Source organism: Mirounga leonina, unplaced genomic scaffold (genome assembly GCF_011800145.1).
Source record: "Mirounga leonina isolate KUSES-001 unplaced genomic scaffold, KU_Mleo_1.0 Mir_114, whole genome shotgun sequence".
Classification (NCBI taxonomy): domain Eukaryota; kingdom Metazoa; phylum Chordata; class Mammalia; order Carnivora; family Phocidae; genus Mirounga; species Mirounga leonina.
The window spans coordinates 24,510,090-24,536,037 of NW_023270265.1; the positions used below are offsets into that span (position 1 = coordinate 24,510,090).

At 38.4% G+C, this 25,948-nt stretch overlaps 1 protein-coding gene across 6 annotated transcripts in view; it reads left to right on the top strand.

Annotated features, from left to right (window-relative positions):
- Positions 1–24,121, top strand: part of R3HCC1L (R3H domain and coiled-coil containing 1 like) — an 84,819-nt gene extending 60,698 nt beyond the window's left edge. For all 6 annotated transcript variants that reach the window (XM_035026694.1, XM_035026660.1, XM_035026685.1 and 3 more), the window contains 5 exons: positions 6,494–6,669; positions 12,013–12,083; positions 12,979–13,074; positions 13,572–13,712; positions 23,350–24,121. In XM_035026694.1, the coding sequence (XP_034882585.1) occupies positions 6,506–6,669; positions 12,013–12,083; positions 12,979–13,074; positions 13,572–13,712; positions 23,350–23,417 (540 nt within the window). In that variant the 5' untranslated portion in view covers positions 6,494–6,505 and the 3' untranslated portion in view covers positions 23,418–24,121. The remainder of the gene's footprint in view (positions 1–6,493; positions 6,670–12,012; positions 12,084–12,978; positions 13,075–13,571; positions 13,713–23,349) is intronic.
- The last annotated feature ends 1,827 nt before the right edge of the window (positions 24,122–25,948 follow it).

Here is a 25,948-nt window from a genome sequence, read left to right on the forward strand (position 1 = left end):
AGTAGATAATTTTATTTGTGGGTAGGGAATTCCACTGGGGACATTATCTCCTCTTATACTTACTATATAGAATGTTAGAGTTTAAAAGTCAAGTTTTCCTTCTGTTGAAAAGGACGTAAGTCCAGAATAGTACAAAAGAGGGCTAGAAGCTATCATTTATGTTGCATAGCATACAAATATTTATGCTGTAATACTTTATTGGTATTACCTTTTTAGGGAACTCCTTTTGGATTTTTTTTTAATTTGGGTCATGAGAAATTTGAAAAAACTTGAAATACTTTTTTTTTTTTTTAAATAGTGTTATTTCCCTGTCTGCCAAAGATGAGACGTTAAATGGGTAAAACATTTTAATTCTAGCTTTTGGTTTATTCACAGTACCATAGACCGACGTGAAAAATTCTTGGCTGTTACCCTCAACTTTCTGTGATACTGGCATACCTTAGATAGAATTAAATCCAGATAGTTCAAAAACCTTTTTTTTGTTGTTGTTTTTTATAGCTTTAACCTGTTCAACCAAATCTTTTATCAAGGCTTATAGGAAATAATGACATTTTAAATTGATTTTCTTCAATAGAAAGTGAGTTAATAAGCAGTTATGTAGCCATAAGATATAAGGGGAAGAGAAAAATAGAAACAAAGAACTTGAATAAACTAACCTATGTAATTGAGAATTGATTGTATGGGTTAATTCTGTAAGTAATGTTATCATGTTATACCACCAACTTGTGGTCAAGTCTTTGTTGTCTTTGTCCCTGTAACTTGATGCCCCCATGTTTAAATTTACAGACACACCTGTAGTTTAAAGTGGTTTATTATGTTTAATACAACTTTATTACATATTGAAATTCAAGTTCTTTTTGTAATGGATGCTGAACATACATTAAATGTTGGGTGGGTGGTTAGGCAATCAGGATGAGGTTGGAGGAAGAGACAGGTCCAGCTCTCATATAAGGTGTTGTGTAATGAGTATTTCAAAAGTAGTGCACGTGAGGTAAATGCTGTAGAAGGGTAGAGGGAGATCAGATTATATGTGCTTTGGGGTACTTAGGGGAGGAATCATAGAAGAGGTGGTGTTTGAGTATGTCCTTGGAGAATGGTGTGATATATTTTAAGATGTGCAAACTGACAGATGTTAGCACTTGCAAAATAATAAGACCAAAGCAATAGGCAGGAGGAAGTAAGATGTGTTTAGGCATAGTGAATATTACTCTTTGGTTGGAATGCAGCATATTTTAAGGGATGACACGAGATAAAGCTAGAAAGGTATATTAGTATACTGTTGCTGCCGTAATAAATTATCACAAACTAGTGTCTTAAAACAACACAAATTTATTATCTTATAGTTCTGGAGGTCAGAAGTCTAAAATGGGTCTTACTGGGCTAATTAAGTAAGGTGTTGGCAGGGCTGTATTCCTTTCTAGAGGCTCTTGGGGAGAACCTATTCTCTTGCCTTTTCAGCTTCTAGAGGCTGCCCACATTCTTTGGCTCATGGCCCCTTCCATTTCAAAGCCAGCAATGGTCAGTTGAGGCTTTCTAATATCATCACTCTGACTCACTGTCTCTTTTCCTGAGTTCTTCTGCTTTTAAGGACCCTTGTGATTATAACGGAGTCCACCCAGAGATAATCCAGGATAATCTGCTGAATTTAAAGTCAGCTGATTAGCAACCTTAATTCCATCCGCTACCTCAGTTCTCCTTTGCCATGTACCATAAAGGAATTAGGACATGGATATCTTTGAGAGGCTCTTATTCTGCCTACCACAGGTAGGTTGGAGCCAAATTACGGGAGCTTTAAGTACAGCCACTGAAGATTTTTGATCAAAGGAATGACATGGTCACAGCAGTGTTTTGGAAAGTTTAGTTTATGCTCTGTATGCTATCTAGAATATACAACTAGGAAGAAATCAGCAACCTTGTATTATCTTTTCAGTTTTGCCATTGATCTTCCCTCCCTCCCTCCTTCCTTTTCTCTTTTTGCCCTTCCCTTCCATCTTCCTAGAATAGCTTATATCCATAAATCCTTAACCAGAGAAAATTAGTTGTCCTGAACATTAATACAGCACTGTTTCTGATTGTGTTCACTGAAAGACCTTTTCATCATGTTATGGAAGGAATACTAGACTAGCAATCAGGAGACCTGAGTTATGATTCAAACTCTGTCAGTAACTTGATTTGTAATCTTAAGGATATCCTTTAGTCTCTCGGTGATGCAATCCTCCATCTTTGTAATCAGGATAATAAAAGCAGCCATCTGACATGCTCATCTGACAGAGATATAAATATGACTTTATTCCAAAATAATGTAGCATATTTTTGTTTTTGTCTGTAGAGAGTAACTGGCTGGTAACTTCATAACTTTTTGTTTTTCTTTTTGTATCTTGAAGAACCAAGGATCAAACAAAACAACAAAAAATAAAAAACTCAATGATCCATGCCTAATTGACCTAATTTGGCCACCCTTTTTTTCTCTACAAAAAGGGATCAAGGCAATTAAGTCATAGCAAGTCAGGTACTGTTTTACAGACTTGTTTTCAAGACCAGACTACCAGGCTATAAGAGTCTTAAAACTAACCTCACTTTGGGGAAGATAATTTAGCTGCATGGTTTTGTGGAAGCTGGTTATGCCTATGAAGGAAAACTCAGATTTCACTTAAGCGTTATAAATAAACAAGACAGAGTATTGGTAAAAAAAAAAAAAAAAAAAAAATCCTAAAATGTTTGTGATTCATAACTCAACATTATTTGCTCTGAGTTATTTGCAAACTTTCCCTTGGTCTAATAGATCAGAATTAATCAAATTCAAAACCTCTCCCCTCTGTTGCTCTATCAAACATTTCTTAGTCATCAGAAAGAAAAATACATATATAGGTCTTACAATATGAAAGTTTCACATTGACAGTATAACAGATACTGCTTCAGTATATGTGACTCTTAGAGTAAATGTTTCAATTGTCTATAATAGAAATATGATGCAAGCTACAAATAGGAACCATGTATATAATTAAAAATTTTCTAGTTGCCACATTAAGAAAAATAAAAAGAAACAGGTGTAATGTATAATATATCCAGAATATCATTTCAACATGTGTAATCAATATAAGAAATTATTAATGATTTTTTTGTATTGTCTTTGAAATCTGATGTGTATTTTATGCATAAAACACATCTCAATTTAGATTAGCCATAGTTTTCAAGTACTCAGTAGCCACATGTGGCTGGTGACTATGATGTTGGACGGTGCGGGTCTGCTGCGGGTGTATCTATATAATTGGTGCGTGAAATCTTAGAACCTCTCCTTAAAGCTGTGTGTATTGCCTTATCTAATCCCACTGTGACAGTGGCCCCACCTGCTCACTTCCCTTCACAGTTTTGCTCTGATCCTCGCTTCATTCCGTATTGTTCTCTTTTAGACATTTCCTTCTTCAGAGTCACAAACTCCCCTCTCCTTTACTGTCAAGGCTCCCTGTCATGTTTGACTGAGATTGTCAGGAGAGAAAGTGCCATTAACAGTATGGCCTCCTACCTACCACCATACCTCCACAAAAAAATGTGTTACTAGTAGATACATAAACTAATCTCACCAAAATCCATACTGTGGGGAAATGAAATGAAATTCTTCCTCCTTGGAAAAGTTAGGAATCCCTGATAAACAGTGGTGTCTGATAGGAAAAACTAGTCAGGAGTATCTAATTTGCAGGCTTTAGATCTATTGTTATGAAATGTAGAATAAGAATTGTGTGTTTTGCTATTATTAATACTTTGCATTTAACCAGTCCCAGAAGCCAAAACACTGAATAGTTTCCTTAGAAATGGGATGTAAGTATGTAAGTTCAATTTTGCTGAGTAGGTTAGAGCAAAGGACCATGATCAGATGTTCCTGGCAGACCATTCTGCCTCTCTTTATTTTATTTTTTTTAAGATTTTATTTATTTGTTTGACAGAGAGAGCACAAGCAGGGGGAGCTACAGGCAGAGGGAGAGGGAGAAGCAGGCTTCCCGCTGAGCAGGGTGCCTGACACAGGGCTCCATCCCAGGACCCTGGGATCCTGACCTGAGCCGAAGGCAGATGCTTAACCAACTGAGCCACCCAGACGCCCCTTTCCTTCCTCTTATGTAATCAGTTCTTAGGGTTTATAATTCCAAGGCATTTTGTAGTCATGCATTGTTTATGTCTCACAATGCATTATTTAGCCCCAATTTATAAATGCACAGACATGCAGTGATTTGTTTCGGTTTTTGCAAAGTAACTCAAAAAGTCAACGCTGGAAATCCAAAAATGAAATTAAGGAAACAGTTCCACTTACAATTGTATTTAAAAACTATTTAGGAATAAATTTAACAAAAGAAGTATGAAACTTGTGCTCCAGAAACTACAAAACATTGTTGGAAGAAATTAAAGACCTAAATAAATGGAAAGATATCCCATGTTCATCTTTTCTTTTTATTATTGAGATACTTCTCAAATTGATTTACATATTCAGCAAATCCCAGCTGCCCTTTTCTTTTTTTCTTTTTTTTTTTTTTGGCAGAAATTGACAGGCTGATCCTCAAATTTATATGGAAATCCAAGGGAGCAGAATAGCCAAAATGATTTTGAAAAAGCAGGACAAAATAGGAAGACATAAAACTTTCTGATTTCAAAACCTATTATAAAACTACAGTAATCAAGACAGTGTGGCACTGACATAAGGATGGACTTGGAAATGACTGCAGACCTTCCTTGTCTCGGGGACAGTTATTTTAAACTGACAGACCAGCCCACTTTAGGTTTTTAAGAATTTAAGTTTAGCTGATTTCTTCTTGCCAGCTTTTGTAGTGCCCACTTCTTTGACCATGATCTGCCAATGGCAAAACAGTTTCTGTGTTCTGTTTCTCTTTGGAGGGACTTGTCACTCTTGGGATTTCAGTTTTTTTGTTGTCTCCCATACTCAGCCATCTGGTGAATTCAAGAAAAGTTACTATTTTATGGATCACCTAATCTTTTCTCATTGTTATGGTGGGAGGAATAATTCTCTTCCTGCTTTCTACATCCTAAGCAGAGTGGAAATAACACGGCGCTTGGCCTGTAATAGATTCAGCACTCAGTTAAAATTTAAGTTGGTTGAATTCATTGAATACTTAGGTATTATATAAGTATAATACTTAATGTGCTGAGCACTTACAAATCATTTACTCCACACACCTATCTGTGAAGTATAGGTGCTATTATTATTCCTTTTTTTAAAAAAATGTAAACTAAAGCTTAATGGAGAAAAGGAACTAGAGGTACAACAATAAATAAACATTTTTGTTGATTTTACCTATATCACCTTCCCTCTCCCTCCCAAATAAAATTCTTGAATCCATTTTTTACTTTTGCAAAGAAAGGAGCTGTATCCTTGGCATTACAAATTCTCATTTCCTCATTTGATGGGCAGTAAGGCACAATAGAAATGAGGGAAAAGCTTGAAGAGACCTAGTTGGACTTTTGATTAACAAGGAGAAGACACTCTTAGGTCTGAAGACTTTGGGTGATCAGTACTAGCAGCTAGGCTTTAAAACAGGTGAATGACAAAAGGACTGTGTTGACTTTGCTGCCACTTCCCATTTTTCTCCCTTCCCTTCTGCTTCCAGAAGTATGAAATAGTTAATAGCCTTCAGCTTTCTCAAAGAATAGTAGAATTTTAAGTATTTTCCATTACTGTTATTTTTTAAACTAATCTGCTATATGGGAGTTCCTATAGGTAGCTGTCATGCTAGAGACCTTAAATATAATTACTTCTACCACTCACATTTGTCTTAACAAATTCCTTTGTAAGCTACATATAAGAAAAGGTAGACTAACAAAGTGTTTTCATTTTTAAAATTTTTGTTTTTGTTTACTTCCAGAAAAGAAACTATGAGATGAGCCTGATAATAAGCTCAAATAAAACAAATGTTACTAATTCATCTCTTCAGCTATTTTCTGAAATCCATTTTCCAAGATGTACCATTTGTAACTCACCACATTAATCATTCTACATTTTCTCACACACTGGTTGATAGATGCAAGTTAAGTTTCATGCATTGCCTATCTTTGTTGGAATTTCAACGCTTTTTTTTTTTTTTTTTAAGATTTTATTTATTTATTTGACAGAGAGATAGAGAGCACAAGTAGGCAGAGAGGCAGGTAGAGGGAGAGGGAGAAGCAGACTCTCCACTGAGCAGGGAGCCCGACGCGGGGCTCGATCCCAGGACCCTGGGATCATGACCTGAGCCGAAGGCAGCCGCTTAACCGACTGAGCCACCCAGGCGCCCCAGAATTTCAGCACCTTTTTAGGTATTCCACATGTTAATATAAACTGGATGATAGACCTCTGGTCATTATTGTATTCATGAACAGCATTAATACAGAGACAGTGCTAAAGGTTAAGGAATTGGAATATGGAGACAAGGAGGATTATTTACATATGGTAGGATATTTTATAATGCTCTGGCTTGATGTAACAGTCACTTATATGCTTCTTCTTCTCTAGTTATCAGGGAATATGAAGAATAGAGAAAGCATCCAGGAACCTAGATTTGATTATTACAACCATGAAGTTTCTGATATTGACCTCAGTGATTGTGAATTTCCACATGTCATTGAAATTTATGACTTCCCCCAAGAATTTCGTACTGAAGACCTCCTGCGGGTTTTCTGCAGTTATCAGTAAGTATTTGCAAATAGCTGGGCATGTTTGGGAAGGCGGGATGAAGTTTTCTTAAAATGTCTTCTGAAAAATCATCTCTTGTTTGCATATTCCCTGTTGTTTACTTTACTTAGCCTCAGTTTTGTTTATTGTCTTTTCCAAGTCCTTTAGAAATCTTCTGTATCAAGCCTGTCTTCTTTTTTTTTTTTTTTAAAGATTTTATTTATTTATTTGAGAGAGAGAATGAGAGAGAGAGCACATGAGAGGGGGGAGGGTCAGAGGGAGAAGCAGACCCCCTGCCGAGCAAGGAGCCCGATATGGGACTTGATCCCAGGACTCCAGGATCATGACCTGAGCCGAAGGCAGTCGCTTAACCAACTGAGCCACCCAGGTGCCCAAGCCTGTCTTCTAAGTTCTTTAAAAATGCCAAATAGTCTCTCTAGACCCCACTTTGGGCATTTAAGAAGAATATCTTCAGTTATAACTTCTGGATGTTTTCGTGATGCATTTAGTCCGTTTAATAGTTATTATAATTATTGATATATTTGGATGTATGTCTGCCCTCTTTTTTTGTGTTTACTTGTTTCATCTTTTTCTCTTCTTTCTTGCCTTCTTTTGGATTGATGAGGTATTTTTTTCTCATTCTATTTTGTTTGGAAATGATACTCTGTTTCTATTCTTTGGTGGTTACTTTAGAAATTACAAAATGCATGCTTAACTTACCAATGCCTAAAGTTAGTAGTTTTACACTCTTTCCAAACACTATAAGGGCTTTTTAACTCCATTTCCCAATTCCATTCCCTCCCTTTCCACCACCCCCAACTAATATGCTATTGAGACTATTTTCTTTTTAACATTTTTTCTTTTTAAACTCCATTTGATGTTACTATTTTATAGAGTCAGCATTCAGATTGATCCACTTTCTGTGTTTTACATTTATACCTCTTGCATCTCATTTCTTCCATCTGAAATCATTTTCTTTTTGCATGGAACATACTCTTTTACTGCTTAATTTAGTGACAGTCTGCTGTTAACAAACTCAGTTGGGTTTTTTATTGTCTTTTTTAATGGCATTATTTCAACTTCATTTTTGAAAGACATGTTTGCTAGGTATAGAATTCTAGGTTGGCAGTCATTTTTCTCTCAGAAAATGCAGATTTATTCTACTGCCTCCTGGCTTTCTCTGTGGAGAATAAGAAGCCAGCTGAAAGTTCACAACTGTTGCTTCTGAATGTAATCTGTCTTTTCTCTTTGGATACTCTTAGGGCTTTCTCTTTGTCTTGTATTGTGCATTTTAGTATGGTGTGGCTTTGTGTTTTTTTAAATCTATTCTTCTTGAGACTATTTGAGTTTCTAAAATCAGTAAGGATTTTTCATTGGTTTTGGAGAACACATAGTTATCTCTTCAGGTAGTGCCTTTCTGCCAGTCTTTCTCTTTTATCTTCTCTAAGATGCCAAGAAAATACATATTAGACCTTCTCACTTAATCTTCATGTTACCTCTCTTTTGTATTTTCCGTGTTTGTCTCTGTTACATTCTGAATAGTCTCCTTGGCTCTTATTTCCAGTTCACTAATTTTTTCTTCAGCTGTGTTTAATTTGCTGTTAAGTCTGTCCATTGAATGTTTAAATTTCATTTTATATTTTTCATTTTTCTAAGTTCTCTATTTCTCTTTAAAATCTGTATGGTCATTTTTTAGTTTCTTGTTTTTGTCTAAAATATTTTCAAGATTTAAAAAATGTCTTAAATGTATTAAACATAGACCTTCTGTGGTCTGTGTCTCGTGATTCCTTTACCTGAAGTCTTTTTAGTTCTGCTTCTGCAAATTCTCACACATAGAGCCTTGCTTTTTTGGAGGTTTAGTTATTTTTTTTTTTTACTGTGAGCCAACTATTTTCCTTGGAATTTTATTTATGGGAATTGAAGTCTACAGTAGAAGAGGATTTTTCCTGAGAGGATACATGTTTTCTTCTGCCAAGCACCAAGGGCCCGAAGAGTTCAGCAGCACTGTAAATTAAATTATTGATTTGAGGTTATTCTGACCACTGAGATAGAAATAGTCAAGTGGAGAACGATAAAAAAATGATTGTTATGTGTCAGCTAGTTTATTTTAACAACACATATAAATGTCTAGTCACTTGCCAGTCTTTGATGTGGTGCCAAGGCCTTTTTTATTTAAGTTACTTGTCTATTGATAGAAGAGTTCTTGTATGTTATCCTTATAATATATCAACTAAAGTGGAGAACTTTAATGTACCTTTAGAGGCATCTGAGTGCTTACTCCTTATAGGTTAAAATGTTTTCTCTGTCTTTTTATAGCTGTTTTGCCCAAACATAATTGACAGTCATTTTTGGATTTTTTAGTGACTTCATCATTCTCTACTCTTCCAAAGCATTCAATTAAGTTTTTATGGATACAACATCTTTTCTTTTTCACACTCATATTTCATTGTTTTAATTTTATTAAATTATGTAGTGAAAATATAAACTAAAACTGATGTAAGTGGGTTTGAAAACAATTGCATTAACTCTTCATACATAGTTCATACACATATAGGACAAGGTAAAAGAATCAGAAGTCTACCTCTGTATCTTTAGCTTATAAGAAGAAAAATAAGCTTCAGGAATAAAGAAACAATAAAAAATAAGCTTCAGAAAGAAAGTTATTAGGGAAAAGATCTTCAGGATCTGGAAGAAGTCAATACCAAGAAGGATTATACTTTAACATTCTAATCCTGATACTAAAAATGAACTAGGTCTTTTGTCTGATATTACACATTTAAATTTAAAATTCCATGCATGTAGATCTTGAATTTGTAAGATTCTATGTCAGTTAGGGTTTAACCCCCCACTTTTTCTTACAGAACCAGATAGGAAATATTTTAGGCCGCTCTGTCATCATTGCACAAAAGCAGCCACAGACAATATGTGAACACATGAGCGTGGCTGTATTCAGTGAAATTTGATGTACAAAAACAAGGGGCGCCTGGGCGGCTCAGCTGGTTAAGTGTCTGCCTTTGGCTCAGGTCATCTTGGAGTCCTGGGATCGAGCCCCACATCGGGCTCCCTGCTCAGCGGGGAGCCTGCTTCTCCCTCTCCTTCTGCCCACCCCCCCCACTGTTCATTCTCTCTCTCTCAAATAAATAAATTCTTAGAAGAAAAAAGAGCACCCTGTTTTTCTACAAAGTTCTAGAACAGGCAAAATTAGTTAGCAGCCATGTACCTCACTTAAATTTGGATGCGGGGGAGGGTATCAGTTCTATAGCTAAAAGAAATAAGCGGGTGACTGGATCCTGGAGGACAGTTAATCTTTCCGTAGACCTTCTGCTAAATGTATTGGGTTGGTCAGTCAGTCTAATATCAGGGCCTGTTCCATATAGAGTGCCTAATAGATTTTAAAAAGCAGTCAATGAGCTTAAATCTCAAATTAGTACTACCTTAGATTGTTATTGGTAATGATGATTTTTAAAACCAAGGTTAGTTTTGTTGATGTCTAGAATTTCCTAAAGGCTAGTTAATTCTTATGAATTATTAATTTCCCTTTGCTTTGTTTCTTCCTAATCTTACCTGCAAGACCATTTTTCTATCAAACCCAAAAACATTCCCAAAAGAGGAGAAGCATTTTAAAGGATTATGACATTCCAAAGTGTAAAAGGCTCTCCAGATCCCATCTAAGGTCTTTTTCTAAGCTTTTTTGTAAACTCTTATTATACAGGCTCTTCTGCTATTGAACGTTTTCAGTCCCTAACCCCTGTGGTTATTTTATTTATTTATTTATTTATTTATTATTTTTTTATTTTTATTTTTTAAAGATTTTATTTATTTGACAGAGAGAGGGAACACAAGCAGAGGGAGAGGGAGAAGCAGGCCTCCCGCGAAGCAGGGAGCCCGATGTGGGGCTCGATCCCAGGACCCTGGGATCATCACCTGAGCCGAAGGCAGACGCTTAACGACTGAGCCACCCAGGCACCCCAACCTGTGGTCATTTTATGCCATGGTCAAACTTACCCTTACATTCAGGAAATTCTCTAACCTTCAAAGCCTCCTTCATTCCTTTTTTCCTCAAAGGAATTTTTTTTCTTGACTGAAGGAAGATATTTTAGCTGTTGTCTCTTTTTCTTTCTTTATTAGTGCTTTATAAAAATAAAATCAAGGTCACGGTGCAAAAGCCTATAATAACGTCTGAGAGTCAGGTACCCGAGTCAACTTTATATTTTAGTCACCGTGTTTATCAATATTAATAATCTTTCTGATGAATATTGCTATTAGTCATAAAAAATAATGAGCACCATTCATTTATGAAATGCCTGTAAGTGCTCAACACTGTGCTCTTTGCCTTGTCACAGATGATCTCATTTCCATTTTCACAATAACTCTGTTTGGAAGGTGCTATGCCCATTTCTACAGATGAGCACACCTAGCTTCAAGAGAAGTTAAATCTGCCCAAGATCTCAAGGTGTCAGAACCCCCAGTCCTTTTGTATCTGACCCTCAGCCCCATGCCCTTTCTATAGAACTATGTTGAATCTATGAGCAGTTTTTAAGTTCCTTGCTGAAAAAATAATGTCATCATTTTGATAGTTATTGTGCTCATTCTCTCTCTCTCAAATAAATAAATTCTTTTCAAAAAAATATATAATAGCTCTGCTCCAAAATAAAGGTGTTTTAATGGTCATTCTTTTGATTCTCTCTAATCCTGTCTGATGTTTCTCTGATCCTGATATCTTTTATCCTGAATTTTTCTGACTTTGCCACAATTCTTTCCTGTTTTCCCTTTCTTACTTCCTTTCTACAGCTAGGAATAATAGGTCAGCCTCTCTGATTATAGTTGCCTTTTTTCTCAATTACTTGATTTTTTTGTTTTTTGGGGGGTTTCTTTTTTGTTTGTTTCTTGCTTTAAATGACCTGTCTCCCTCTCTTTCTCTCTGTCCATGAGCCTACATTTGCATTAAATCCAGGTGATCTTCTCTGCCTACCTCCTCTTCCAATATTCTTCTGCCCCTCCTCTGCTTCCTCCTTTCATTTCTTCTTGTTCTGTGCCCATAAGAGCATCTCTTGTAAATAGTGCGATAAATACTTCACCGAGGTCCCAAGGGACACGTGAGGATTAATTAGCTGATGTCTATAAAATGGCTGGGAACGTAAAATACTCCCAGGTATTTCTTTATGATGGTATTATTGCTTTTAGAATTCAGTGGCTTCTTCTGTCCTCCAAACTGTTTTTTGTGTCATTATCCCCATTCCACCTGTGCACTCGTTGAGTGTTTATCTCATCATGAAATGCTTTATGAGACTCTATTTGAAAGATGTTTCATAAAAGTAAATTTTATTTTAAGAAATAAAATTGTGTTGTTTTTGTTGCAGAAAGAAAGGATTTGATATTAAATGGGTGGATGACACACACGCCCTAGGAGTATTCTCCAGTCCAATTACAGGTATTCACTCAGTGGATTGCTGTGGTCTTTCCTTATTGTCTATTTTCTCTTGCTACTTGTTCTTATTTCTCTTGTATTCTAGCCAACTGGCATTTTATTCAGCCAGTGTAGTAAATGGCAGCTACAGATTTTTGAGGCGTAGTACTTTGTACCCATGTGCTCTCCCTCTCCCTTTTTCACCTTAATCCAGTTGTAATTTGGAGAGAGAGCCAACTCCTTCCAAGGTTACATGCTGTATAACTGTCAGTTATGATTGTACATAAACAGATTATAGGTAGAAATTTAAGAAGCCAGTGTGACTAAATCTTAAAAATTTTGTGATTTTTTTTCCACCCAGACAAATGAATTTGAAGTAGCTCTTGAACCTTTCCAGTGAGAAATTATAATACCTACTTTCTGAATATGTGTTTGGGCCTTTTCACTTATATCATTAGCCTCATGATAGATGTGATACAGAGGCATTCAAAGAAATTAGAGATGTTGGTTCCTCTCTGAACCACCTAGAATAGGGGTCTGCAAACTGTAAAGGGCCAGGTAGTAAATATTTTGGGGTGTAAGGTCTCTGTCACTACTTAATTCTGCTGTTGTAACAAGAAAGCATCCCTAAACTACTATTCAAACGAATAGAAATGGCTCTGTTTCAGTAAAATGTTAACAAGAACAGGTGGATGGCTGGATTTGGTCACAAAACTATAGTTTGCTGATCCCTGATATAAAATAATCACTTGCCAAGCTGTTTATGGATTTTCTAGAGCTGACCATCTCTTTTGTTTGCCATGAAAAAAAAAGGCATAACATCTAGACATCTAGGAAATACTGAGAGCTAGCCTTAAATTTTCCTTTGTGTCACTCTTTTTCATATCTTCTGCTTTCTTATATTTATTCCTCTTCACAGCTCGTGATGCTCTGGGTAGTAAACAGACTGTGGTGAAAACCCGGCCCTTGTCACAGGCCACAAGAGCAGCCAAGGCCAAAGCCAGAGCGTATGCCGGTGAGCCAGTCATCTCAGGGGCTTTTTCTTTTTGGTAGCTGTGTTACTGTTTTTTCTAGCACTTGTACCTCATCTAGAGTTTTATTTAAAGGCATATCACTTTTATTTTTAATGTTAAAGGAAGTATGTTTTTAAGGAAAAGACAAAAGGCTATGTTGGAAATACAGCATCTGAGCAGCCACTTGGAGAGAGTGGGAGATACGGCCAAGCAATGCAGCAACCATTTTCTGATGACATCCTTCTCTGGTTTACCTCAGTGTTGAACTGTTTGCAAGGGTCACTGTAGAAATTGTGTTAATACAGATAAGGAAGCCAGGGTTGTTTGTGTTTTGCCATGTTAGTTTCCTCTGATCATCATCTATTGGCCTGTGTTAATTACTGCTGAGGCAGCCCTTGTTAGTCTATTTTATATGTTAATTACAGAGTTAAATCATTTGGTGCTAGATTTCTCTTCCTTACTTGCTTCTGCTCCCCCCCACCCCTTTTTTCCCTTTCAGAGTTCCTGCAGCCAGCCAAGGAGCGTCCTGAGACTTCGGCAGCCCTAGCCAGAAGGTTAGTCATCAGTGCCCTTGGGGTTCGAAGTAAACAGAGCAAAACTGAAAGGGAAGCAGAGCTCAAGAAACTGCAGGAAGCCCGAGGTGAGTTGAAGTGATGGTGTTCCTCTCTAGTTCTCTAGACTCACTGTAAGGCATATGTTTAAAAAAAAAAAAAAAAAAAGAATGAAGCCCACTCCATTTCCTAGAAGCCTCTCAAGTTTATTAAAATTGTTTTCATGCCTTATGTTTAGGGGGAAGACATTTCAGGATTTGTCCTCCTGTTCCACACACCAAGGCATCCTAATCCATGCTCTGTTTTCCAAGAGATAGGTTTGGGCTTTTCAGCTCATCATCCATGGCTTTTTCTATAGTTCTTGCTCTAAAGTCTGAACAAAATTTTCCTGTGAAGACATAGGAGTCTCCCAGGCAGAAAACATTTGCTGGGGTTTTACGGGGCCATGATTGCCATGATATTATCTAATGCTTTAAGATTGCAAGTAGAAGACAGATTAAGGAAAAGCCAGCAACTGACATGGATGATAGTAACTGTAGGAGGTATTTTTTTCTCTAAAGACAGTCTTGAGTGGCTCCATTAGAGTACATCTAGATTAACCTATCTTCTGATTATTTTGCAGTACCTACGAGTTCTTAGAAAATATTTCCACTGATCCACAGCAGGGGTTTTTTTCCCCTGTAGTTTGGAATTGAGGTTAAAATCTCTCTCTTCCCTCCTTCTAGGCTGTTGACTTATATGTAAAGGTCAGGGACTCTGGCTTTACACTTAAGTACTTTTTATCAACCTTCCAGGCTTTAGTCTCATTGCCTGAGCGCACGATCTCTGGAATCTGCGAAGGCAATTTATTCTGAAAATTCCACTTACCAAAAAGTAACTTCATTTTTCCATTAAATGAATTGAAGTTTCAAACTCCTTGTTTATTGCCGGTCTAACAAGGCCATTAATACTTCCTTTCCACTCTGCTGTGGTGATAGCAGGCAACTTGCGGACTCTCAGCTGCACTGGCCAGATAACCAGTGACAGAGTGTGTCATGGCAGGTGCTAGAGTTTCAGTGTGGAACCCAGCTAATTTTTGAAACCTTAATGATTATAATGAGGCAGTTTTGATTTTTCCAATGCATGTTCACTCAAAGGCCCTTCACAGATTACATAGAAACTTTTTTTATAGATGGCAATAATAGAACTAGAGTAAAGGTGAATGTGTAATACCCTTAACCCTTTAGTAGTTGGTTATCTCTGAAGAAAGTGCTTTCTCTCTGATAACCACAATTATCTCAGAAGATCAGTAGAGGGAGAAGATCCGACTCTTTGTGCAGTGTCTCATGCTTCCCTACCCTGTGCGTGTCACATTAACTGGAATGCTCCGTGTACTGTGGTAGGCATTTTGCACAGGTACGTTTTGAGTATTGCCCTCTGTTTTTCTGTAAGCACATTAGCATACAGCTTCATTTGAAGTATTTGTTTTAAATGCCCACTTACCCAGCGGACATTTCAGTGATGTAATTAAAAATGGCTCAGTGAGTACTCTGTTATTTACTTTTTAAAAGAAAGCCTTTAGGGGCGCCTGGGTGCCTCAGGTGGTTGGGCGTCTGCCTTCGGCTCAGGTCCTCATCCCCGGGTCCTGGGATCGAGCCCCACATTGGGTCCTGGCGCGGCGGGAAGCCTGCTTCTCCCTCTCCCTCTGCCTCTTCCCCTGCTCATGCTCTCTCTCTCTCTATCTCTGTGTCTCAAATGAATAAATAAAATCTTTTAAAAAAATAAATAAAAGGGGGCGCCTGGGTGGCTCAGTCGTTAAGCGTCTGCCTTTGGCTCAGGTCATGATCCCAGGGTCCTGGGATCGAGCCCCGCATTGGGCTCCCTGCTCCGTGGGAAGCCTGCTTCTCCCTCTCCCACTCCCCCTGCTTGTGTTCCCTCTCTTGCTGTGTCTCCCTCTGTCAAGTAAATAAATAAAATTTAAAATAAATAAATAAATAAATAAAAGAAAGCCTTTAGTTCTGAATGGAGACTCACTTTGGTGCTGAGGCTGTACAGATTATAGAAGATTCTTCCTTTATTATGCTTCATAGCTCTCCCATTCTTCATATCTGAGAAAACGCATGTGGAAAATTTCTGATATATCTCTTTCTGACTTCTTTTTGCTTTAGGCAGATATTCTTGTACCTGCCTGCAAGAGTTTTTTCTTTAAAAAAAAAATTTTTTTTTTCCTGTGGAAATTAAAAGTACCATTTAGGTATTAAACAGAGCAGATATTTTTGTTCCACATCTTCTACCACTGTGGGGGCGGGGGAGAGGGATCAGTACAGCATAGTGGATAACATTAGGTTGTGGCATCAGACTGCCTACGTCTATCTCCAAGCTCTACCATTTACTGTCTTGGTGGCCTTGGGCAGATTACTTATTCTCTGGAGGCCTCTGTTTCCTCATCCATAAAATGGAAATGAAGTGAGATAATCCACAAAAGATGCTTAGTCATCTTCAGAACCCATCGGAATGTGTGCTCTCCTGTTTCTATAGGCCTGTAATAAGTATATGATGAATGTTAGCTGCTGCTGTTTTTAGTAATAGTGGAACTATTATTATATGGTGAGTCTAACACAGATTCCAGTGCATGGAATCTTTTTCAGTACTTTTTCTATTTTAAATTTCCTGTGATACTCTATCAACAACATTTGGCATTTCACTAGGCACTTCTCTTCTAGCATTGTGCTCTTATTTGGGAGAATTAGAGAGATGGAAAATTTTTGTTCCTTTACTTAAGACTTACAGTCAAGTGAGGATATCTGCCTTCAGTAAGGAAGAAAATATGATTTTAAGCAGTTGTTTCTCTTCTCACTTCAGTTCTGAAGAATTTTTTAAATTTCAGTATAGTTAACATACAATGTTAAGTTAGTTTCAGGTGTATGATATAGTGATTCAGCAATTCTGTACATTACTCAGGCCTCATCAAGATGAGTGTACTCTTAAATCCCCATCACCTATTTCACCCATCCCCCCACCCAGTGCCCCTCTGGTAACCATCAGTTTGTTCTCTATAGGTAAGAGTCTGTTTTTTTGGTTTGTCTCCTTCTTTTCCTTTTTTCCTTTGTTTTTTAAATTCCACGTATGAATGAAAAATCATATGGTTTCTTTTGCTTAGCATTACACTCTCTAGCTCCATCCATGTTGTTGTAAATGGCAAGATTTCATTCTTTTTTATGGCTTGATAATACTCCATTGTATATATACACACCACCTCTTCTTTATCCATTCATCTCTTGATGGATGCTTGGGCTGCTTCCATAATTGGGCTATTGTAAATAGTGCTGCAGTAAACATAGGGGTGCATGTATCCTTTCAAATTAGTTTTTTTTTTTTTTTAAGATTTTATTTATTTATTTGACAGAGAGAGACACAGTGAGAGAGGGAATACAAGCAGAGGGAGTGGGAGAGGGAGAAGCAGGCTTCCCGCGGAGCAGGGAGCCGGATGCGGGGCTCGATCCCAGGGCCCTGGGATCATGACCTGAACCGAAGGCAGATGCTTAACCGACTGAACCACCCAGGCGCCCCTCAAATTAGTGTTTTTTTTATTCTTTGGATAAGTACCCAGTTGTGTGATTACCGGATCGTATGGTAGTTCTATTTTTAATGTTTTGAGGAACCTCCATACTGTCTTTCACAGTGGCTGTACCAGTTTGCCTTCCCACCAACAGTGCACAAGAGTTCCTATTTCTCCACATCCTCACCAACACTTGTTGTTTCTTATGTTTTAGATTTTAGCCACTCTGGCAGGTGTGAGATGATATCTTATTGGGGTTTTGATTTGCATTTCCCTGAGGATGAGTGATGTTGAGCCTCTTTTCATGTGTCTTTGGCCATCTGTATGTTGTCTTTGGAGAAATACCTGTTCAAGTCTTCTACCCGTTTTTAATTGGATTGGTTTTAGTTCTGAAGATTTGAAGATTAAAAGCATGACAGGGTTTTTGTGATTAAAAGGTTGGGAAGGCAACTCCAGGCAATGTAATAAGTTACGATAATTCCATGTTGGAAGATATATCTCCAGTTTAGAGCTGGCCTAGGGAAGTTAAGTACCTGGCCTAAAGTTACCTAGTTGGTAAATTGAGAGGAGGCATTTGAACCAAGGCCTCTCTAATTAAAACCCATGCTCTCTCCACAATACTGTAATCCCTCTTGAAGGACTTTTGTAGTAATTAACATTTTTTTTCCCCAGGGGGAAAAAAACAAAAGAATTTTTAAGGTCTTTAGAAAGTAAAATACGGCAAGTTTTTTTTTTTTTTTTTCCAGTTTTCTGTTCCAATGGTTAGCAACTTCCAGTGTCAAAAAATTCTTCCCTAAGTTTAACTTAAATCTGTACAATAGTTTAAGCCAGTTCCCTTTTCTTTTTTCCTTTGTAGAAATAAGGAGCATATGGACACCATCCTATTCTAATCTTCAGAGATCAAGGGCAGATTATTTAGGAGTAAGGGAATCTCGGCTATAATAGAGTTTTTGCCGTTAACTTTAGCTGTGTTGCCACAGGCTCGTCTGTTATACTCTCTGTGCTCTAGTTTCCAACAAAGCAAAACTAATGCCTGACTTACCCTGAAGAATTTTTGTGCACAATCTAAGTTAACGTGTAAAAACGTTTATTTAGAAAGGTGCTTTACAAATTCAGGGTACTGTTATTTATGTGACTCTTAGAAAATTAGTGTTTATTATAATGAGACAGTAAAGACAAATATGTATTATGTACTGCTGCTTCCCATCCATTATATGACAAACAGTGCTAATAAGTCAGGACACTCTTTTGTGAGTTTTGACTTGACCACTGCCGGTTGATCAGAATTAGCATGGAAATTGAAATCTATGTGCCATCCTGATACAGGTACTTTTATAAATAGTACTATAGAATAGATAGGCTTTTTTCGCCCCCTCACTTGAGGAGTTCTGCTGTCTGGCATAGTGTTTGGTTCATAAAAAGATACTCAATATGTATGTTCATTGAAGAACACATGACTGACATTGGTCACTTTTTCTTCATAAATCTTATTTCATTCATGATTCTACTCTGAACTCTTTTAAGTCCTCTATATTTTTCTTTGTAAAACCCAGAGTTGAACACTGCAAATGAAAACCTTCTCATTAATGAATTTGGGATTTGTGATTTTGAGGTTTAAATACTTCCTGCTAAGTTCCCTCACCTTACTTTGGTCTTCTTACCCTTTTAACGAGAAATCTATGTCTTAGTCCTTCGTTAAAAAGGAGATTCAAGGGCGCCTGGGAGGCTTAGTTGGTTAAGTGTCCGACCCTTGATCTCACACCAGGTCTTGATCGAGTTCAGGCCCTGTGTTGGGCTCCACAATGGGCATGGAACCTATAGATAGATAGATAGAGAAGGAAAGTAAGAAATTTTTTTATTTTTTAAAGGAGATTGAGAAAGTAACATTACCCTGGGAAGAATCAAGAAAAAAGAAGTACCCAAATCATTTTAAGCAAGTCATATTGTGTATATCTGGAGGATAAGAACTTTAGTTTGTAGGTCTTAGAACATGGGGGAAGTGATGTTTAGTCCAGCAGAGCACATAATAGATCAGAGCTGCACAGAGAGCAGGAAATCAAAGCATAGATCATCCTTGATCCTTTGTATTTGACTTAATCATGTTTTAAGCTAGTGATTTACACAAAACAATAAAACTACATTTTAAAGATCAGATTCAGGAGTATGTATAAAATTTCCCAGTGTTTGATTTATCAAAACACTTGATTCCCACCTAAAATTGGAGATAGAAGATATCATTACTTCTCAGAATAAGGTACTCTCATTTTCAAAGCATGCCAAAATTTTATTTCATAACTTCTTTCCATTTTACTCCTGGGGGTAGGTGATTAATTGGCTGGTTCTAAAAGGCATCTTTTGGGTCACAGGCCTGAAAGGCAGAGTAAGTAAACAATGATTTGATCCCCTAGTTTGCTTAATTAAATCACTAAGAACTTAAAAGTAAAATCATCTCTATAGAATACTTAGTCAACTGTAATAAAAAAATTTAATCACAACTGCTACCTTTTGAAATCCTATTTAGGCATTCCATTATTCTGCCTTCAAGGGCTCTGCTGCATTGCTGACTGATAATCTGGGTCGTGTGGCATTTTCTTTGTGTCTTTTCTTCCCTAACGTGAAATTCCCTTCATTCTAACCACATTTCTCTTTTCATCTTAATGTGATCTTTTTCTCTGGGATGCAGTATTTACGTGTGTTTTTGCCTTCACCTTCTATTTAGTAAATTTATATCCCTGACCTATATCAGAGATGAAAATGTTAACCCTAGGATTAACTGATTTACCAACTATTGCTAAATAAATAGCACATAGTTCTTTGTGTTGACACTTAATACATTGATGAACATTCCACTCTCCACAGTTAAATGCCCCCTTAACCCTTCTGTGATCCAGACTATATATTTCCCAGTATATTAATGATTATATAAATACTTGGTAAGCCTAAAATCTAAAACCTTGCTAAAATTAAGAGGTTACTTAAATTACTTCTCAATCTATCAGGTCTGTCAATCCATAAAAGAAGGCAATTAGATGAGTTTGACCAGACTTGTACTTCCAATCTTCATGGTGATTATTACTCTGTAGGTAGCTGCCTGGGAATTTTGTGATGATTTTTCTCCATTATTTTCTTAGGTGTAGAAGTAGGTTTTGAAAGTTTTAATTTACATCCCTTTTGTTTATTTTCTTTTGAAATGACACCAAATTGGCCCTTTTTTTCATCTTCAGCCCCTTCCGTTCCCTCAGTGATAAGTGGTGATTCAGTCACCTCATTTAATAGAATTATTTCTGCCAGTTGATTTCGCATACTGGGAAATGAAAGTCTGCAGGGCCAGCTCATGTGTGCTGTAGGTCAATCACTTCATACGAATTTTTCTCTTCTTCCTTTAGTTCCTTGCCCTTATGGCTGCTGTTGAGCTTTCTCTTTACTTAGTTTACTTTTCTTAATTGTTGGAGGTAAAGTTATTAATAGGAGCTCTTTTCATGCAGTCTGTCAGCTATTATCTGCTTTCCTTTCTCTTTTTATTAAAGGGATGACATGCTTCCTTATCTTTCTGACAATACTTTTTTTTTTTTTTTTTTCATTTTTCTCTTTTCTTTGTAGATACTTTCAGATGTCAGGACAGTGGAAAGTATGCTGGTTTAAGAATTAAGGATCCACGTTCCAGCTTTAGTTTTTCACTGGTTATGTAACCTTAGGCAAGTCACTTAGCCTCTCCAGGCTTCCATTTCCTCTTTTAAAAAGTCCTTCTCTACTCATGTTCTGAATTTTGGAATGTGTGCCTCACATTGCTACTCTTTCCTTGTGTTTCTCAGTTTGTGTCCCAGCCTTCACTGGTTTCTCATATGGCTTACCACCAGAGTTGCCCCTTATACTTACATATATTTGGCAATAGAGATTTACAATCTTTGATTAGAAAGCGTTAGGGTAGAAAATGTTTCAGTATTCTAAACTTCTTCAATTTTAGAAAGATAATATGGTTTTAATATATATTTCATAACACCAAAATCAAACACACTAATAATATTTCTGCCACAGAGTGTATGACTGTTCCGTAAAATGACATATATAAGACTATAAGCAGCTTCTTATTTTTTCAGGTTATTTTTACCACTAAATGAGTTTTGGCCCTAAACTTTAAAAAAAAAAATTGTTTTCAGAACTGCTTTGATTTTGGACTTGTGGTTTTATGGGCAGCCATTATATTTTTCTCTTGCATCTGGGTCTCTTTTCTTAGAACTTCCCAGATAGCCTTTCTGATTTAAATTTATATGCTTATTGAAAAATTTGAGTTCTGGTAGTTCACTTTCCTGGTTTCCTCACTTTTTCTAGGAATCCAGAACCAGTTTTTGATGGCTTTCAGCCAACACTGCTTCTTCTTCTTTTTTTTTTTTTTAAGATTTTATTTATTTGAGAGTGAGACAGCTAGAGACAGAGCACAAGCAGAGGGGGAGGGGCAGAGGGAGAGGGAGTGGCTGACTCCCCTATGAGCAGGGAGCTTGATTCTGGGCTACATCCCAGGACCCCGGGATCATGACCTGAGCTGAAGGCAGACACTTACCTGGCTGGGCTGCCCAGGCGCCCCTCATCCAGAGTTGCTTTTACCTTTAGATCCCCTTCTAGCTTTACCCAGTTTTTTTTTTTTTTTTTTTTAAAGATTTTTTATTTATTTATTTGAGACAGAGAGAATGAGAGACAGAGAGCATGAGAGGGAAGAGGGTCAGAGGGAGAAGCAGACTCCCTGCCGAGCAGGGAGCCCGATGCGGGACTCGATCCGGGGACTCCAGGATCATGACCTGAGCCGAAGGCAGTCGCTTAACCAACTGAGCCATCCAGGCGCCTGCTTTACCCAGTTTGTAAGAATCAGAACCGAAGTGCCTTCCTAAGAAACCCTGGAATCCTTTAGACAAGCCAGTTTTCCTTAGTGCTGTCTCCCTGGAGAATCCCAGTCCCAATTCAAGTCTGTCTTAAAGCCAAGTCACAAGGCACTGAATTAATTAGCCTTCAGTTTGGAATTTGATGACTGCCCCCCCCCCTTTTGCCTCTTAAGTTAGAACTTTGCTGCTATATTCGGATAATGCCACAAGGTGGTGCCCAAATAGCAGTGAATTTGTCTTTCTCACATTTCCAAGTGCCAGTCAACTTCCTGACCAAGTTCTTTGCCCTTAAAGTACAGTCAGATATTTAGTGAAGGAATTTTATAAGGGATTCTGCTGATTTGGAAAGGTATGTTAACATAGCAAGTGTTAACTCTAAACTCACCTTGATTTCTGTAATAATTCTGGATTTAAACTTGCAAAATCTTTTACAGACATTATCTGAAATAATAGTCCTTGAGAGGAAGCACTTAGGCTTATCATGTACATTTCATTATAAAGGTAAGTGATTAGCCACGAAATTAGAACTAGTATTGTGGCACCTAACGAAGTGTTTACGACACTTGATCATGTATGGTCTGTACTGTCAGGTTTTGGTAAAAGTATTAAATGGAAACCAAGCTTGAAGATGGATTGCCCAGATTTGTGTTTTTTTTTTTGTTTTTAGAAATAGTTCTTTGTCTCCCTTCATTGTATGTGGTCATTTTTCCATGTTGGAATTGTGCATCCCAGAAGATTTTGGCTCCTGGAAGTACTCTGAAAATACTGAAATTTGATGTGCCTCTGAAATATTTTATCTGATATAACTAAAGCCCAGTGGCTACCATTTCCATTTGAGCAAGAAGGCAGAAGAATATTGAAACATACTCTCTATCCCTATTGAAAATTTTTAAACATCAGTGAAGTGGAAATAACAGGCAATTATTGAACCACTAACACAGTTGAGAAATGGAATTAAAATAAATACATTATCAGCAAGACTGGATTGTGGAGCCCAACAAGTGGCTAGAACCCATGACCCTCCTGAGATCAGGACCTGAGCTGAGATCAGGAGTCGGACGCTTAACTGGCTGAGCCACCCAGGTGCCCCACTCCATAGACTTTTTTATTTCTGTTAGCCCCGGATCTTTCTCTTTATTATAAAGTACTAGGAAAGCACTTGGAAAGTTAAAAATATTAGCTCTTGGAATCAGGTGAGAGAAGACCAGGAAATCCTCCTGTCTCATGATTAAAGTTTGCTTATAATTTGCATTAAAGGAAAGTCCCTGGTGGTATGAAGTGTACTCCCACTTTTAACACTGTCCTTACTTCCAGAGAGAAGACGACTGGAAGCCAAGCAACGGGAAGATATCTGGGAAGGCAGAGACCAGTCTGCGGTTTGAACATCATTCAACGAAGGGGATAGTTCTATGAATTCAGAAAATATTTCCATAGTTTTCAGATAGGAGGATCCTTCTAGAGTTCTGTGTACATGCAGAAGTACGTGTTAACGAAAGAAAGAAAGCCATCAAGACGGGCACTGACTGGGTACAGAAAGAAGTTGGACTCCTGTCCGTCTTCGCTTCTAACTGCAGTGCTTTGGAACTGTCCTCCTGTGCTGGGCATAGAAGGGAGCCATCAGCCAGGAAGCTGACTTGTGACAGCTTGGATAGGACTTCCGAGAGTCCTCTGGGTGGGGCAAGTCCCATCGTTCGCCTGGCTCACACGTCTAAGATGCCTGAAGAAGATACAAAACAGAGGATTCAAACCTGCGATGATGGGAGATTTCGGCCCTGCAAGGGCAGCGTGTTCCTTCGGGCCTCACAGAACTCAGGGCTGGTGGAGGGAGCAGTTAGTACAGAGAGATGGAACAGTGTCTGCACAGAATCGACACTGTCGCTTGCAGAACTGCAGCGCCGGTGAGCTGCGGCGGAGGTGGGTGTTTGGACTGAGCGGGGGCCTGGGGCTGCTCCAGCAGCAGCCAGTGGTCTGCCAGCTTCGGTCCTCACGGGAAGCCAGCCGTGCGTGGAAGCCGAGCGCTGGTTCCAGAGGAACCGTACTGTCATGTTGTGAGAGGGAGACATTAAAGCTCATTTTATGACATACATCACTCTGCTCTTTGTCAGTTTTATCATCCCCACAAAATAATTGGAGAACATCTCTCCTCGGATCCTCATCCCTGTAGTGCTGTGCATGGGTTCAGGGGCCTGATGGCTCTGTTGAGCCCCACTGAGTAGACTGGTGCTCCCCTCTCTGCCCCAGAGTGTACTACAAAAATGTGTCTCTTGGGATTGGCATGTGGCAGCTCCCCTCCCCTTCTTGCCCTCCCTGTACACCCCCACCCCGGCCTCTTGCCTTCTCCTGTTTCTGTCACACCTGACATTCTGCAGAAGGCATCTGGCACTCAGCATGTTCTTGGTATCATCTTCCCAGCCTGTGCCAGAGGTGCTTGGCAAGCAACACCAAACCATCCATTACAGTGAAGAGTTGCCAGAATAAAACAAACACCTCTGGGCAGTGAGAAATTTCCTTAAAGGACACTGACAAGTCTGAGCCACCAGTTTAGGCTTTATCCATCTTCTACCTGCATTCTCATTGCTTTTGGAAAGAAGTTCTCACTGAAGAAATGGTAGTGCTAGGCCTTAAGAGGCTGAGGTAGTAAGAAATAGTGTCAATTGTGCTTTCATTGAGGGCAACAGCCTCCTATTTGGATGATTTCATGCCCATGACAATGATGGCGTATTAGCATTGCCTGGAACATGGTGGAGTCGGGGCTCTGTTCAAATGCTCCTCAAATGACACTGGCCTTGGTTCTTAGCTGCTCTTCTGGTCTCGGAGCCCTCTTGCAGTTCTTCAGCATTGTTTTTCTCATTCTTGGTCAGTTCTGAAAGTGTCCCTTGTTCATATTCAGTGCTTCCTTTTCAAGTTTGGAGGATTAAAAAAATCCTTCTCTTGACCCTCTGTCCTAGTACTGCCTAGACCAGTGCACCTCTCTTTGGCTGCTAGCTACTGGATTTGTGCTCTGGGTCTTCACAGAACAGACTTTCGTAAGATAGGCAGGTCTGGTTGGATAATATGGCTGCCTTGGAAAGGAAAGGCAGGGCATTGTAGCCAGGCTTCATACTGAATGGTATATTTCTGAGGTATACCTTTGCTCTGTTTTGATTCTTCAAGGCTAAGAGTGACCTTGGGCAGTAAAAAAGATGATTGTTCCTATCACTTGTCTTTGAGGTGCTTCCCCTTTCTGATAGCATTCTGGCTTTTAAAGGGCTTGTTAATGGTCACATAAAGCCACATGTTTATTACCCAGTTTCCTTGTATTAGTCATAACTTCATGAGGTACTGTTCTCATTCTGTGTACTAGGTGGCTAGTAGCATATGCTTTTTTTCAGCCACCCTCGAACTTTCAGATTTATCCTATAATTAGACCCAGAAAAGGGATTTGTTTTTAGCTAATACTGAAAGCTGTGGAGTGTTGCTGCTTCTGCCATTAGTAGAAAATGTGCTTTTTAGTTATATTTTTCCAGTTGTTGGAATTGTATACTCGGTGGAGGTAAGAGGAGCTGCCATGGCCTAGCATGGACTACACTGAGCTTGCCCAGATGGGAACCAAATCCTTGGCCCCATCTGAACCGTGCCTTCACAAGCGGAGCTAATTGGAGAGCACCCTGTAGCTGCCACTGGCTCCTTTGTTAGATATTCCAGAAGATTGCGAATGTGTTCTGCGAGGTGTGTTTGTTGCTTCGCATATGTTAAATGACAAAATCCCAGTGTCACCTGGAATTTAGAGTAGAAAGGTACATTCCCCTTGAGTTCTAATATGCTCCCCATGGTGTGAAGGTCTTGGTGGAATGGAAATAAATTAAGCTTCTGATTAGTAAGCTGAGGTTCCAAGCCCTTCAGCTTCTGTGAGACCAAAGAACGCCGAAGTGAA